The 15,590-nt window shown below is 40.5% G+C and overlaps 1 protein-coding gene across 2 annotated transcripts in view; it reads left to right on the forward strand.

Moving 5' to 3' along the window:
• The first annotated feature begins 2,587 nt into the window (after positions 1-2,587).
• fibcd1a (fibrinogen C domain containing 1a) overlaps positions 2,588-15,590 on the forward strand; it is a 108,648-nt gene continuing 95,645 nt past the window's right edge. Inside the window, exons 1-2 of one of the 2 annotated variants that reach the window (XM_036979470.2) lie at positions 2,588-3,150; positions 3,346-3,428. In XM_036979470.2, coding sequence (XP_036835365.1) covers positions 3,357-3,428 — 72 coding nt within the window. In that variant the 5' untranslated portion in view covers positions 2,588-3,150; positions 3,346-3,356. Of the gene's footprint in view, positions 3,429-15,590 lie in introns of both variants that reach the window. The other variant, XM_090237064.1, reaches the window with a different exon arrangement.

Genomic DNA, 15,590 nt, shown 5'->3' on the forward strand with positions numbered 1-15,590 from the left:
GGTGGTTCTTTTTTTAAAGAAACTAAATATATTTATCTGCATCTCTGCTAAAATCGGGGTACATTTTTTAAAGGAATGTGATTCTTAATTCAGCACATTTAGTAATTGCTTGCTTTTCCCAAGTCTACAATGCTTGCCAGCAGGACAAGCTTGCAAGAAAAGGTATACAAAGGTATACACCTCACACACATGGTTATGGTCTCTAAGACACCTGTACTATGTCAGATATACAGTTTTTGAGTTTGCATCTTAATATTAATAATAATAATAATATTTATATACAGTACCAGTCAAAAGTTTGGACACACCTATTCATTCAAGGCTTTTTCTTTATTTTTTTATTATTTTCTACATTGTCAAATAATAGTGAAGACATCAGAATATGAAATAACACATATGGAATCATGTAGTAACCCAAAAAGTGTTAAACACATTCTTCAAAGTCGCCACCCTTTGCCTTGATGACAGCTTTGCACACTCTTGGCATTCTCTCAACCAGCTTCATGAGGTAGTCACCTGGAATGCATTTCAATTAACAGGTGTCCCTTGTTAATTTGTGGAATTTCTTTCCTTCTTAATACATTTGAGCCAATCAGTTGTGTTGTGACAAGGTAGGGGTGGTATACAGATGATAGCCCTATTTGGTAAAAAAAAAAAAAAGTCCATATTATGGCAAGAACAGCTCAAATAAGAAAAGAGAAACGACAGTCCATCATTACTTTAAGACATGATGGTCAGTCAATACATAACATTTCAATAACTTTGAACGTTTCTTCAAGTACTGTCGCAAAAAACATAAAGCGCTATGATGAAACTGGCTCTCATGAGGACCACTACAGGAATGGAAGACCCAGAGTTACCTCTTCTGCAGAGGATACGTTCATTAGTGTAACCAGCCTCAGAAATTGCAACCCAAATAAATGCTTCACAGAATTCAAGTAACAGACACATCTCAACATCAACTGTTCAGAGGAGACTGTGTGAATCAGGTCTTCATGGTCAAATTTCTACAAAGAAACCACTACTGAAGGACACCAATAAGAAGAAGAGACTTGCTTAGGCCAAGAAACACAAGCAATGGACATTAGACCGGTGGAAATCTGTCCTTGGTCTGATGAGTCCATATTTGAGATTATTGGTTCCAACTGCCGTGTCTTTGTGAGATGCAGAGTAGGTCAACGGATGTTCTCCGCATGTGTGGTTCCCACCGTGAAGCATGCAGTAGGAGGTGTGATGGTGTGGGGGTGTTTTTCTGGTGACACTGTCTGTGATTTATGGCACACTTAACCAGCATGACTACCACAGCATTCTGCAGCGATACGCCATCCCATCTTGTTTGCACTTAGTGGGACTATCATTTGTTTTTCAACAGGACAATGACCCAACAGACCTCCAGGCTGTATAAGGGCTATTTTAAGGAGAGTGATGCAATGCTGCATCAGATGACCTGGCCTCCACAATCACCCAACCTCACCCCAATTGTGATTGTTTGGGATGAGCTGGACTGCTGAGTGAAGTAAAAGCAGCCAACAAGTGCTCAGCATATGTGGGAACTCCTTCAAGTCTGTTGGAAATGCATTCCAGGTGAAGCTGGTTTAGAGAATGACAAAAGTGTGCAAAGCTGTCATCAAGGCAAAGGCTGGCTACTTTGAAGAATCTAAAACATAACTATATTTAGATTTGTTTTTGATCAAATGTTTTAACACCTTTTTGGTTACTACCTGATTCCATATGTGTTATTTCATAGTTCTGATAACTTCACTACTTTTCTACAATGTAGAAAACAGTAAAAATAAAGAAAAACCCTTGAATGAGTAGGTGTGTCCAAACTTTTATAATATAACAATAACATTTGACATAGAAACACTGGAATTTCGCAGGTTTTGTGAAATTATGTTTATTAATTATGAAAATATGAAAACAATTAATAACATGCCATTTGACTGCAGGATAGGCAGTTTTCTGGAAATCTGGCTTTTATTCGGGTTGGCTTACATTTCTGTGATGTGTCGGACCAGGGCTCGGGCTTCAGCTCATAGGCCTTGGGTAATACAGGCTCTATTTTTCAAGCCTGATAAGAACTCTAACACACACACACACCTCCAGCACTCTAAGCAGGTCCTAAGAGGGAATCAGACAATAAATATTATATTTATGAATATTATTCATCATATCGAATAAATATCCAAGAGTAATAGTTTGTCTCTCATCGATTTTCCTGCCTCCTTGTCTTCTATATTGATGCAAAGACCTTTACTAGTGAACGGCATTTCAAGTATTTTCAGTTAGCTGTTTCATTCTTATCTGATTCGTTCACCGAAAAGAGCTGTTACCGAACAGCTCTTCGACTGGCCTGTGCCCGGGGCGTCCAAATCACTAAGTCTGCCCCTGAGTATAACGCCATGTAGGCTAATGACAGGTATAAGGACAATGTTGAACAAGCTATCTTCCTCCTTATTCTCATGTGGAAATGTTGAGATGAAATTAATTACCTGCATCATCTCAGAGGGAGGGGAAACGGTGCATAAAACCCATGCAGGTAGACTACAGACAGGCATTATTGTAACACACATACACATGCACGCATGCAAAGTCGCGCGCGCGCGCACACACACAACCACACACACACACACACACACAGCCTCTCTCACAGTTGCCTAGTTAAATAAATGTAAAAAAAAATAAAAAAAATACACGCATACACGCGCGCGCACTCGCACGACGAAGGGGAATCACTGAAGCTTGGATTTCACGTCGAGGAGCTCTTGCCCAATGCAATATGTTGCTAATCTGACTGCGCGTTGAATCATATCAGAGAGCCGCTTCATGTTTATCAACGTCAACCAGGGAAACCAGAGGCGGTTTTATCTCTTGCCCGAGCTCTTTCACTTTTTAACAAGGACGTACATAGCCCACGCGTAAAACCTCGACAGGACACGTGTAATTTTGAGTCAGAACGGAGGAAATAGAAGCAGGTTTTCTTCTAGGTTCTGAATAACGCGGGTGAAGTTTTGATTCATTAGAATCTGCAACGCATTGAACGCTTACTGTCAATGTGCATGTGTGTTTTTTAGTAACACGAAGGAACGTTATAGCAATTTCCTAACTGCGAAAATTCAAAGCAACTATTCTTTGCAAGGGGTCCTACAAGTATGTATGATATCAACATGTTTGTACTACTAGATTCCCATCTGGACCTCCTTTAGAATTATAGAGATCTGTGCAGTGATTGAAGTAGTTTTTATGTGTAAACCTTTTCCCCTTCTTATTGGAATAGTTCAAACAACATAAACCCTCTGGTTGACACTTTCCCTTTACCAATGATGTCAAATCTCGGATTTTAAGATTTTCAGAGAATGGTAAATGATCGATGGAAAATCATGAACAGTGTTTCAGAACTCGAAGATGGACATCAGCATAAATCTCAGGTAGGCATTGCATGCTGCAAGTATTCATTCATTGCTCTGCTCTGCTCAAAAACAACAACAAAAAAAGCAGGTGAAAAGCCTGCAGGTACCAGAAAGTATTTAATAAAATAGCATTCATATTTTAGTGGCTCATAGTATTGCATAACTATTGTACACAGTTACACATAGAAAACGAATGACCATTTATTTCGTGGGAACTAAATGTCCCTTTTTACGAAAGCCATAGCCTACCTATCACATACGGTTTATCTAATGGTCCGACTTTAAAGTTATGGTAACATGATGTGAATTGAGTGTTACATTCCAATAATATATGCTTTGCTGGTAGATCCATGATGGTGTAGGCCTATTTATTTAATTTCCTACATTCATTTATTGTAGTCTATTCATCAATTGTTATTGGAGCGCATGAATTGATGATGATTTCCAATTGACAAATGGCAAGATGTCCAAATGATCCATGGAGAAACAGAAATTGAAGCCCTCTCTACCATCGGGCTTTTTCCCCCTTAGCTTGTCATATTTAGAAATTAAAATATGTTGACCTTTCATTGTCGGGTCCAGTTACGCTACGATTTGTGCATCTATTGCAACATGAGCCAGCTGCAAATCTGCATTTTTAAAATATTTTTTATAAATGCCTGTGTGATGTGATCCTTATGTCACCTATTAGCTGTATACTCGGTACTGGTACTGTATATAGCCAAGTTACTGTTACTCATTGTGGATCTATTCCTCGTGTTATTATTTTTCTAGTTTTCTATTATTTATCCTTTTATCTATCTGCATTGTTGGGAAGTAAGCATTTCCCTGTACGTCTACACCTTACGTTTACGAATCATGTGACAAATACAATTCTATTTAAATTGATTTATAACAGTCACTGTGAATGAGTGAGAGCACTTCTTTCTGCTAGTTGTCCATCTCAGCGAAGTATTTGGCATTTTTAAATTTTTTAAAAATGTATCCGTTATTTTACCAGGTAAGTTGACTGAGAACACATTCTCATTTGCAGCAACGACCTGGGGAATGGTTACAGGGGAGAGGAGGGGGATGAATGAGCCAATTGGAATGGCGTGCAGAGGTTGGGCTAGGGTTGTCAAGTAGTATTGTTTAAATGTAGTTTAGTGTCTGAGATGATACATGTTGGCATGAAACTCTCTTCTCTTCTGGCAGTACAAATATAGCCCATAACTATGTTATAATTAAGCCTAATTATAATTACGCAATAAGGCACGGGGTGTTGTATATGGCCAATATACCACGGCTAAGGGCTGTTCTTACGCACAACGCAACCAACGCGGAGTGCCTGGATACAGCCCTTAGCTGTGGTATATTGGCCATATACCACTAACCCCCGAGGTGCCTTATTGCTATTATAAACTATTATTGCTATTATAAGCTATTATTAACTGGTTACCAGTAATTAGAGCAGTTAAAATACATGTTTTGTCATACTCATGGTATATAGTTTGATATGTCAGCCAATCAGCATTCAGGGTTTGAACCACCCAGTTTATAACTATGTTTATTATCACTGTGTGGTTGACTGCTACAAGGCTTTATGCAAAACTGAAATCGTTGTAAAGAATGCTCGTCTACAACTGACTGGAAACTCTGGCTTTGGTTGAGAGGAAGGAGATGAGATTACCGTTCTGCCTTATAGAGTCTGCCTCCATTCCTCACTGTTTGCTGTGACCAAGTGTTGTAAGCCTATCTACAATATGAGCATTTCTGGAATGCTGCAGCAGTTGGCACATATTGTTAGCCAGCAATTTATTTATTTTGTGGACAGATCTTCTTCAACACCTTTACAGTATATCCTGTGAGTGATACAGAAAATGAATCAGTAAAGTTAATGACCATGCATTTAGGGCATGCTGAGTTGACTGGGAAGGTTATGGCTGTGGATAGTTCCACATGGACTGTCTGTACATTGGACCAGTGATGTAGTGATAAAACAAAATAGACTGGTAAACTCTTATCGCCGGTCGCAGTTAAAAAAGTAACACTCCCTACACTTTCCGCAAAAGTTGGTAAACTGTCAAGCAAAAATAATTGTTGGTAAACTGTGTTTACTTGCATTTAGCCTCCACTACATCACTGCGTTGGACTAAATTAAGTATAGCAGTCGAGAGGCAGACATGAGAGTAGATTCTTGGATGGAAGTTATCAGCCTTATGAGGCCCAGTAAGATTGAATTTAACTCCATAAGTGGCCTTGATGGTACGTTAACACACTGACTGCAGACCAGGGAGCACGGACGCACACAGACAGACAGTCGGACAGACACTCCACACACACACACCTGATAACTGTCTGTCCTTCCTTTGGCGTAATGAGAGAAGAAAGGGAATCAATCCATCCATCTCTCTCGCTCTCTCTCTCTTGCTCTCTCTCTCGCTTTCTCTCGCTCGCTCTCTCTCACTCTCTCTTTCTCAGAGTGCAGTAGTTAGGCCTATAAAAAGTACTCCACAGGAATTAGTACAGTATTATATGCTGTAGTTTCACAGGAAGCCTACATATTGTTCTCATGTGCTCTCTGTCACGTCAGTCAATCCTAGCTATTGTCTCCTTTCCTAGGTTGATATGTCTTAAAGGTATACTCAGCCATATAACATCATCATACACACAACAGGGTGGTTTCCTGCCTGCAGACATCAACAACAACAGGCCTCAAATCTACCAAGACAGCATTTGCTGTTCCAATTTGCTCCCTCCCTTGGGGCATGCCCTCTTTGGGGAGAACGAACAGCGGCTGTAAGCAGGATGTTGCCCGGTTGTATATAATGTCATATTACTGAGTCTACCTTGACCAATATATTCTGTTTCATGACAGCAGCCATTTGACCTGTATTGAATTTGTTCATCATCACATGACCTTCTGCTAAGAAAATGTATAACAGTGTTTCAGAATTTAGAATTTTATATGTAGCATTTAGTCTGTGGTTTTTAATGACATGATAATGACATGAGTGAACACAGCAAACTTCAGTGAGCAGCACAATGTTGACGAAGTTTGATATCTGCAGAAAACATAATTACACACCCCTAAAAAATGTAGAATAATAATAATAATTACACTTCAATGAAGTCAGACAGCTCAAGGTTAATGAGTAGTAACAGTACCTGGAAATGGGAACTTTTATTCCCACCTTAAAGGGATGTTTTTATTTCTCTACAGAATGCCACAGGGTTACTTTTACACCAAACTAATGTAACTTGATGGCAGATGACGATGGCTTCGGCGTGTGTGTGCACGCACGCGTGTGTATGTGTTTCAGCTGGGGACTGGACTGTGAAAGCAGACGCTGAGGGAGTCTGCTTACAGGGAAACATGAAGCGGAGATATTAATAGGGCCCCCTCCTCTCGTAATGTCTCTTAGACAGTTATCTCTGGGAGATGGCTCATTAGAGCATCCTGTCCTGCCACTGGCCCATCCACTGACTAGCCCACAATCTGCCAGCTCCCATTTGCTGCACGGTCGGACCTATTAAGATGTCCCAGTACGCCCACGTTACTGTCGTCAGTCTGCACATGACAGTATGGAAATGCTGGGTTGTTATGTTTGCGCCTGTTGCATTAGCTTCTTATTGTATAAGCCAATTGATCCAAGATGTGGATATAGGATCAATTGATCAGATGTAGGATAGGATCAGTCATTCACCATTTACCATGAGGAATCCATTTTTAGAGTAAATTGTCGCTAGAATATACATCTACAGGCTCAGGCCTCTTTGACTAAATTGGTACAAGTTATGGGGTTATTTTCTAGAGCAGTGAAAAGCAAGTTAACATTTAGTCGTCGAAGCGGCAGACAATCGCATCTTCAACAATGAAAGCGAAAAATACTCAGGCTAAAATGTCAAGAGGGTTATAATTTGAGCTACCTCTACTGCAAATGCACACATTTTCCACCCTTTTCTCTCTTCTTCCCTCATTCTGATGTCCAGCCATTCTTTGTTCAATGTGTTTTTGTTTTTGTTTTTCATATTCAATTTGACCTTTTTTTATATACTGCTTTAGTAACAACCTGCTGTTTCTACCAAGCCTAAGGGAACCCTGAGGGCTCTTAAAGCGCTGTTATCACAGACGCCAGGGATCACCCTGGTGTGAAGCCACCCAGAGGAGGTGCAAATGGCTTTGACCTGCTCCACTAGCCGGTCAGCAATCAGTGAAAGGAGCGTCAACACATACACACATGCACACAGACACATGCACACAGACACATGCACACAGACACATGCACACAGACACACACACACACACACACACACACACACACACACACACACACACACACACACACACACACACACACACACACACACACACACACACACACACACACAAGCTGTTAAAATAAGAAGAAATTACGGTGTAGTAGAGAAACATTCATTCTGTTGATGACTTTTGAGTGGACTTGGTATCTGTCCTATCAGATCATAGACTGATAGACTGCCAAGCCCCATAATCTATTATGGACAATTGAATCAGGCTTTACAGTACATTCTAAAACTCTTACTAGCCATGTCAGTTTTTCAGACCGGCTTCAAGTCATCACAGTTCCAATGTGTTAACCTGACATCTAAGCAGAGCAGAGATTTTTGGCTTCAATATACATTGACTAAAGATGATGAACATGATAGAGAAATCACTTGTTGTGGCCTCTAACACCAGAGATACAGTACATTCCAACAGACTGTAGTCGATAATGATCTGAAAACTCCAAATATTTATTTCCAGTGGTCTCTGGATTCTAGACTTCACTCCTCTGCATTTGGTATGGCCGACATCATATACATTTCTAAACAACACATTGCTATGCAATGTCTCTGTGATGCCCGGCTAATGCATTCTGCTCTGATTAATGCCGACCTATAAACATGCTGTGAGCCACTAACTGAAAAGAATGGATTACTGTGATTACCTCCAGTGGCTGAAACTGCCTTCCTTTCCTTCCTTCCAATGATAAAATGTTTCCATTTGCTTTCTACTTAAATGAGCGCTTACTGTTAATTTATCTTTGTAGTTGCAGGCAGGGCTGGGTCAAGGCGAGGGATAAGAAGATATATATTTTCCACCGGGTGGTTGGTATTCATTTGATCTTAACGGCACCATGGCTCCTAATGAATAGTCCTCTCCTGTCTGCTCTCCACCACTGATTTCAATGTGACCTTTGAACTAGAATATAACTATTACAAACTCCATTACCTCCTGCCGATTTATTAATGAAGATTATATTTTAACGGCAATCCCTAATGCTGCATTTAGATGAGGGACGCAAAAACCGCCATACCGATCGGCATAGCGGGACAAGAAAGCAAGAAAGACGGTGATGACAAAAGCAAGCCAGCATGACAGGATGTGTTCCTACGGTGATTTCAGGAAACAAACAGTGCAAATCAACATCTGGTAGAAAACAACACTACAGCAGATGACAAAAGTTGAAATATTTGAACTCTGGCGGCAAGTCCCGTCTACCGTAGTGGCTGAAGGCATTCACCGCCAGACTCAATGGTATTTACCATCGTTCTCTCATTGAAAACAATGACATCACGTTTGGCATCTAGCGTCTACCTCGTGCCATCTAACCGCAGCATAATTCTATATTACAGTAAGAGGTTATGTGGTTAAGCATGTTGTAGACAGTGAAATTTAATGAACAACAGTTTACACCATTCATCCATCTAAAACTCCAAGGATTTAGAACAAAATTCTCCCCCAAGCCACCCAGTATGTGAAAGAAACCGATTAAAAGCAACTTTCATTCTGCTTAATGTAATAACTTTGAAAAGCGCACAGCCACCCCCCACTCTTGACTATTATTAGTTTTTCACTCCTTTATGCACGCCAGTGTACAATTCTCTACATCCTCTTGTTATCTTCAACACCGGGGAGGCTGTGAAAGTATACCTGGTGCCACAACACTCCTGAGTAACAGCCGTTGCAGTTGAAGTGGGAGGGAGGGTGTTTGATGTCAGACTTGTACCTCGGATGCGTTGGAGTGTGGTAGTACAAGGCAGGGTTGAGCAGGGTTGAGCAGCAAACCTTCCCCTATAAGGGCTCTCTAAAGCACAGGGAGGATATGTTGAGTATCAGACCTGTGGAAGTGGTCTCGGGAGCCCGGCTCCAGCCTGCAAGACAAATCGCTTTCTCCACACTTGGCTGCCTGTCCTTGGAGTCCTCTGACAGAGGAACCTGCCTGCACACTGGGGGCTACTGGAGCTGGAGACCCGGTCTGTCTGAACAGGAACTGTCTTTAGGCTACAGGCAGAGGAGGGCAAAGGAACAGAGAGGCAAAAACATACCTACATTTAGGCACATTGCACACATACACACCAGTGTGTCCCGTAAATGCATATAGGGGAAACACTGCACACACACACACACACACACACACACACACACACACACACACACACACACACACACACACACACACACACACACACACACACAATGCATCCCCAGAAATAAAAATCATGAAACTCCTGTCAATTTGGTGAGAGCCTGTTTTCTATCAGTGGGTAAAATATAAATGTTCCCCATGATTTAACTTCTAAGTGGTCTGTCTGTGAAATCAAGAAACCGTGTAGGAGTTCCAACTAGGAACGCATCATAGCTACATGGTTCTCGTCACTGGATATAGGGGTAACACACCATCACATTTCATAAAAAAATGACCTGCACTCCAGATCGCCAAATCAGCCCATAGATAGTACGGGCATACTTGTCTAGAACACATCGATCCCTTTATATCATCATTTAAAAATACAGTGCCTTGCGAAAGTATTCGGCCCCCTTGAACTTTGCGACCTTTTGCCACATTTCAGGCTTCAAACATAAAGATATAAAACTGTATTGTGGGACACAATCATGAGTGGGACACAATCATGAAGTGGAACGACATTTATTGGATATTTCAAATTTTTTTAACAAATCAAAAACTGAAAAATTGGGCGTGCAAAATTATTCAGCCCCTTTACTTTCAGTGCAGCAAACTCTCTCCAGAAGTTCAGTGAGGATCTCTGAATGATCCAATGTTGACCTAAATGACTAATGAGGATAAATACAATCCACCTGTGTGTAATCAAGTCTCCGTATAAATGCACCTGCACTGTGATAGTCTCAGAGGTCCGTCAAAGCGCAGAGAGCATCATGAAGAACAAGGAACACACCAGGCAGGTCCGAGATACTGTTGTGAAGAAGTTTAAAGCCGGATTTGGATACAAAAAGATTTCCCAAGCTTTAAACATCCCAAGGAGCACTGTGCAAGCGATAATATTGAAATGGAAGGAGTATCAGACCACTGCAAATCTACCAAGACCTGGCCGTCCCTCTAAACTTTCAGCTCATACAAGGAAAAGACTGATCAGAGATGCAGCCAAGAGGCCCATGATCACTCTGGATGAACTGCAGAGATCTACAGCTGAGGTGGGAGACTCTGTCCATAGGACAACGATCAGTCGTATATTGCACAAATCTGGCCTTTATGGAAGAGTGGCAAGAAGAAAGCCATTTCTTAAAGATATCCATAAAAAGTGTTGTTTAAAGTTTGCCACAAGCCACCTGGGAGACACACCAAACATGTGGAAGAAGGTGCTCTGGTCAGATTAAACCAAAATTGAACTTTTTGGCAACAATGCAAAACGTTATGTTTGGCGTAAAAGCAACACAGCTCATCACCCTGAACACACCATCCCCACTGTCAAACATGGTGGTGGCAGCATCATGGTTTGGGCCTGCTTTTCGTCAGCAGGGACAGGGAAGATGGTTAAAATTGATGGGAAGATGGATGGAGCCAAATACAGGACCATTCTGGAAGAAAACCTGATTGAGTCTGCAAAAGACCTGAGACTGGGACGGAGATTTGTCTTCCAACAAGACACTGATCCAAAACATAAAGCAAAATCTACAATGGAATGGTTCAAAAATAAACATATCCAGGTGTTAGAATGGCCAAGTCAAAGTCCAGACCTGAATCCAATCGAGAATCTGTGGAAAGAACTGAAAACTGCTGTTCACAAATGCTCTCCATCCAACCTCACTGAGCTCGAGCTGTTTTGCAAGGAGGAATGGGAAAAAAATTCAGTCTCTCGATGTGCAAAACTGATAGAGACATACCCAAGCGACTTACAGCTGTAATCGCAGCAAAAGGTGGCGCTACAAAGCATTAACTTAAGGGGGCTGAATAATTTTGCACGCCCAATTTTTCAGTTTTTGATTTGTTAAAAAAGTTTGAAATATCCAATAAATGTCGTTCCACTTCATGATTGTGTCCCACTTGTTGTTGATTCTTCACAAAAAAATACAGTTTTATATCTTTATGTTTGAAGCCTGAAATGTGGCAAAAGGTCGCAAAGTTCAAGGGGGCCGAATACTTTCGCAAGGCACTGTATATATACAGTATATATATTTCACCTTTATTTAACCAGGTAGGCCAGTTGAGAACAAGTTCTCATTTACAACTGCAACCTGGCCAAGATGAAGCAAAGCAGTGCGACACAAACAACAACACAGAGTTCCACAAGGAATAAACAAACATACAGTCAATGACACAATAGAAAAGTCTATATACAGTGTGTGCAAATTAGGTAAGATAGTGGAGGTTAGGCAATAAATAAACAGCTGGTGCTTAAAGTTAGAGAGGGAGATATGAGTCTCTAGCTTCAGTGATTTTTGCAATTTGTTCCAGTCACTGCCAGCAGAGAACTGGATGGAAAGGCGGCCAAAGTAGGAATTGGCTTTGGGGGTGACCAGTGAAATATACCTTCTGGAGCGTGTGCTATGGGTGGGTGCTGCTATGGTGACCAGTGAGCTTTGATAAGGCGGTGCTTTACCTAGCAACGACTTATAGATGACATGGAGCCATTGGGTTTGGCAACGAATATGAAGCGAGGGCCAACCAACGAGAGCATACAGGTCGCAGTGGTGGGTAGTATATGGGGCTTTGGTGACAAAATGGATGGCACTGATAGACTGCATCCAATTTGCTGAATAGAGTGTTGGAGGCTATTTTGTAAATGATATTGCCGAAGTCAAGGATCGGTAGGATAGTCAGTTTTACGAGGGTATGTTTGGCAGTATGAGTGAAGGATGCTTGTTGCGAAATAGGAAGTCGATTATAGATGTATTTTTGGATTGGAGATGCTTAATGTGAGTCTGGAAGGAGAGTTTACAATCTAACCAGACACCTAGGTATTTGTAGTTGTCCACATATTCTAAGTCAGAACCGTCCAGAGTAGTGATGCTGGACGGGCAGGCAGGTGCGGGCAGCGATCGGTTGAAGAGCATGCATTTAGTTTTACTTGCATTTAAAAGCAGTTGGAGGCCACAGAAGAAGAGTTGTATTGCATTGAAGCTCGTCTGGAGGTTAGTTAACACAGTGTCCAAAGAAGGGTTAGAGGTATACTGTTAAACAGCCACCACTAACATTGAGTGGCTGCTGCCAACACACTGACTCAACTCCAGCCACTTTAATAATGGGAATTGATGGAAATTGATGTAAAATGTATCACTAGCCACTTTAAACAATGCTACTTAATATAATGTTTACATACCCTACATTACTCATCTCATATGTATATGTATATACTGTACTCTATATCATCTACTGCATCTTTATGTAATACATGTATCACTAGCCACTTTAAACTATGCCACTTTGTTTACATACCCTACATTACTCATCTCATATGTATATACTGTACTCAATACCATCTACTGCATCTTGCCTATGCCGTTCTGTACCATCACTCATTCACATATCTTTATGTACATATTCTTTATCCCTTTACACTTGTGTGTATAATGTAGTAGTTGTGGAATTGTTAGGTTAGATTACTCGTTGGTTATTACTGCATTGTCGGAACTAGAAGCACAAGCATTTCGCTACACTCGCATTAACATCTGCTAACCATGTGTATGTGACAAATAAATTTGATTTGATTTGATATACCGGATTGTGTCGTCTGCATGGTGGTGTCCTCATGACAAAGTATATATTTCGCTTAGATGTGCTCAATCTAAACAGTGTACAAAATTATTAAACTCAGTTTCCCTTCAAGTTCCATCTTGCAATGCACCCTGTGTGTCTGTAGGAAACGTGGGAATGGGCTGTTGTTGCCATAACAACGTACTCTGCACTCATTCTGGTCAGGGAGGAACTGCAAGTTGAACTCAGTGAGATAGACACCTAAATTGATAGTGAAGTTTGTTTAGGAGATTTTACAGCTAGCTAACTACTTCACATGCTGATATTGACTTTGGTATTATTGTGTGTAGCTACGTTTGCTAGCTAGCCAGCCAGCCAAGAAAAGGAGCATTGCATTGTGGGTTTTGGAGACGACTTCAACAGATTTTCACAACGATTTGCACATGTTGCTACCAACCTTATTTCATATTTTAAATTTGTTCACAATTTTTTTTTCTTCCACATATCATCATTTAACACTGTTTAACACTGTTAGGAATTAGTGGTTTGGGGTGGATTATCCCTTTAAGACAATTGAATATAACAATTGGTACATTCTAGCACTTACTTAATCATTTTTTGAAGTAACTACCTCATCCCAAAAGTTGCTTGTTTCAGTTAATCACAAATAAACCAAACCATAATTCTTAAGTATGTTTATCATTTTGCATGTTTTGTTAATACTACTTCAAAAAATAGCACACTGTAAAGTAAAGTGTAACGAATGCTTCCAGCTGTTGGGATCTAAAGATTTTAGCAGTTGTGGTCTCTGGTTAAAAAGAGACATATCTGTTTTTATGCACCAGATGGGGGTGGGGTGTGTACTATATTGTCCTTTTGGACTCTCACAAAAATATATTTTTGTGATAAAATGCAGTATGTCCTAAAATTGAAAAATACAGAATGTCCTAAATTTGGAATTTAGAGCCCGACCGTTTTTTTGGGCCCGATACCGATTCAGATTTTTTGGGGGACAAAACTTACCGATACTGATATATCTGCTGATATACTGCTTTACGCTGGGGAAATTAAAAGGTGTCATTTTTCCACACTGAATTCTCAAAAATTGCCAATGAAAACAGCAATTGTTCAAGAAATATGATTCAATTGATTTCTTATATTGTGAAATTAATGACACATCATGAGGATGGCCACAAGTTTTTCGATAAGCATGAGATTCCCTTTTTTCATCCTATTGACTGAATAAAGGTTATCGGTGGAATTATTGTCCGATACCGTAGCGTTAAAAGGCCAATATCGTCCGATAATATTGAGACATTTTTAATCGGTCAGGCTCTAGTGGAATTGCACTTTTTGTTAAAATAAAATAAGTTATTCCCATCGTGGCTCATAATTTCTTCCTTTAATGAGGTGAACATTTTGAGGTACCCTCTGTTCATATTTGCATTTGAATGGCAATGCATCAAACTTACTGCTTACTGTACATTACCCCCTAGTTCCTCTACTCACCTGATAAATATGCATCCGGCCGTCCATTCTTTTAACATTATACAATAGCAGTACAGTTTAGCTTAACCACAATTGGAATCAAACTCTTTCCTAATAATTGCTGATATACAGCCATTCCCGTTGCACTCACTATCAGTTTCTCGATTAGACACAATCTCCCTACCACTACCACTTAAAGGATGTATCGCTCAGTATTGTCCTAAATAAGCTCTCGCTGTGGCGTGATGACAAGGTGCAAATATCAGTGATGAAATCCAATGGATGCTGAAACAGAACAGCAGTGTGGCTTGTGTGTTTTCCCCTCTTGGCTAGAGGATCAGACTAACACACACACAAGAGGGAGTCTTAATCACCCAGCTGCGGAGGAATAAGTTGACTACTGAGCCCTGAGCACAAAGAGTCCCCTCTGGCCATTTCATTAGCTGTGCTAGACCGTTTAAAAAGACAAAGGAGACCATGTCACAGCCCCACGACATATTGGGTATTTTTGTACGATATCTTCATTAGGTTTGAGAGTTTGTTGGTTACCGGTGAAACTAGTCAACATGAGAATGAAGAAAGCTTGGTAGCCAGCTATCAATATACAGTGCAGATGTAGGATCTTAATTTGATCACCCTGTTGCTTGAGAACTTTCCTGCAATGCAGGACATTTCAAATTGTATTGTGTATTGTGTATTGAGGTTTAAAAAGGCTTCTGAAGTTATGAAAAATGTA

This window comes from Oncorhynchus mykiss, chromosome 6, assembly GCF_057628025.1.
Source record: "Oncorhynchus mykiss isolate SJ-2025 chromosome 6, ASM5762802v1, whole genome shotgun sequence".
Taxonomy (NCBI): domain Eukaryota; kingdom Metazoa; phylum Chordata; class Actinopteri; order Salmoniformes; family Salmonidae; genus Oncorhynchus; species Oncorhynchus mykiss.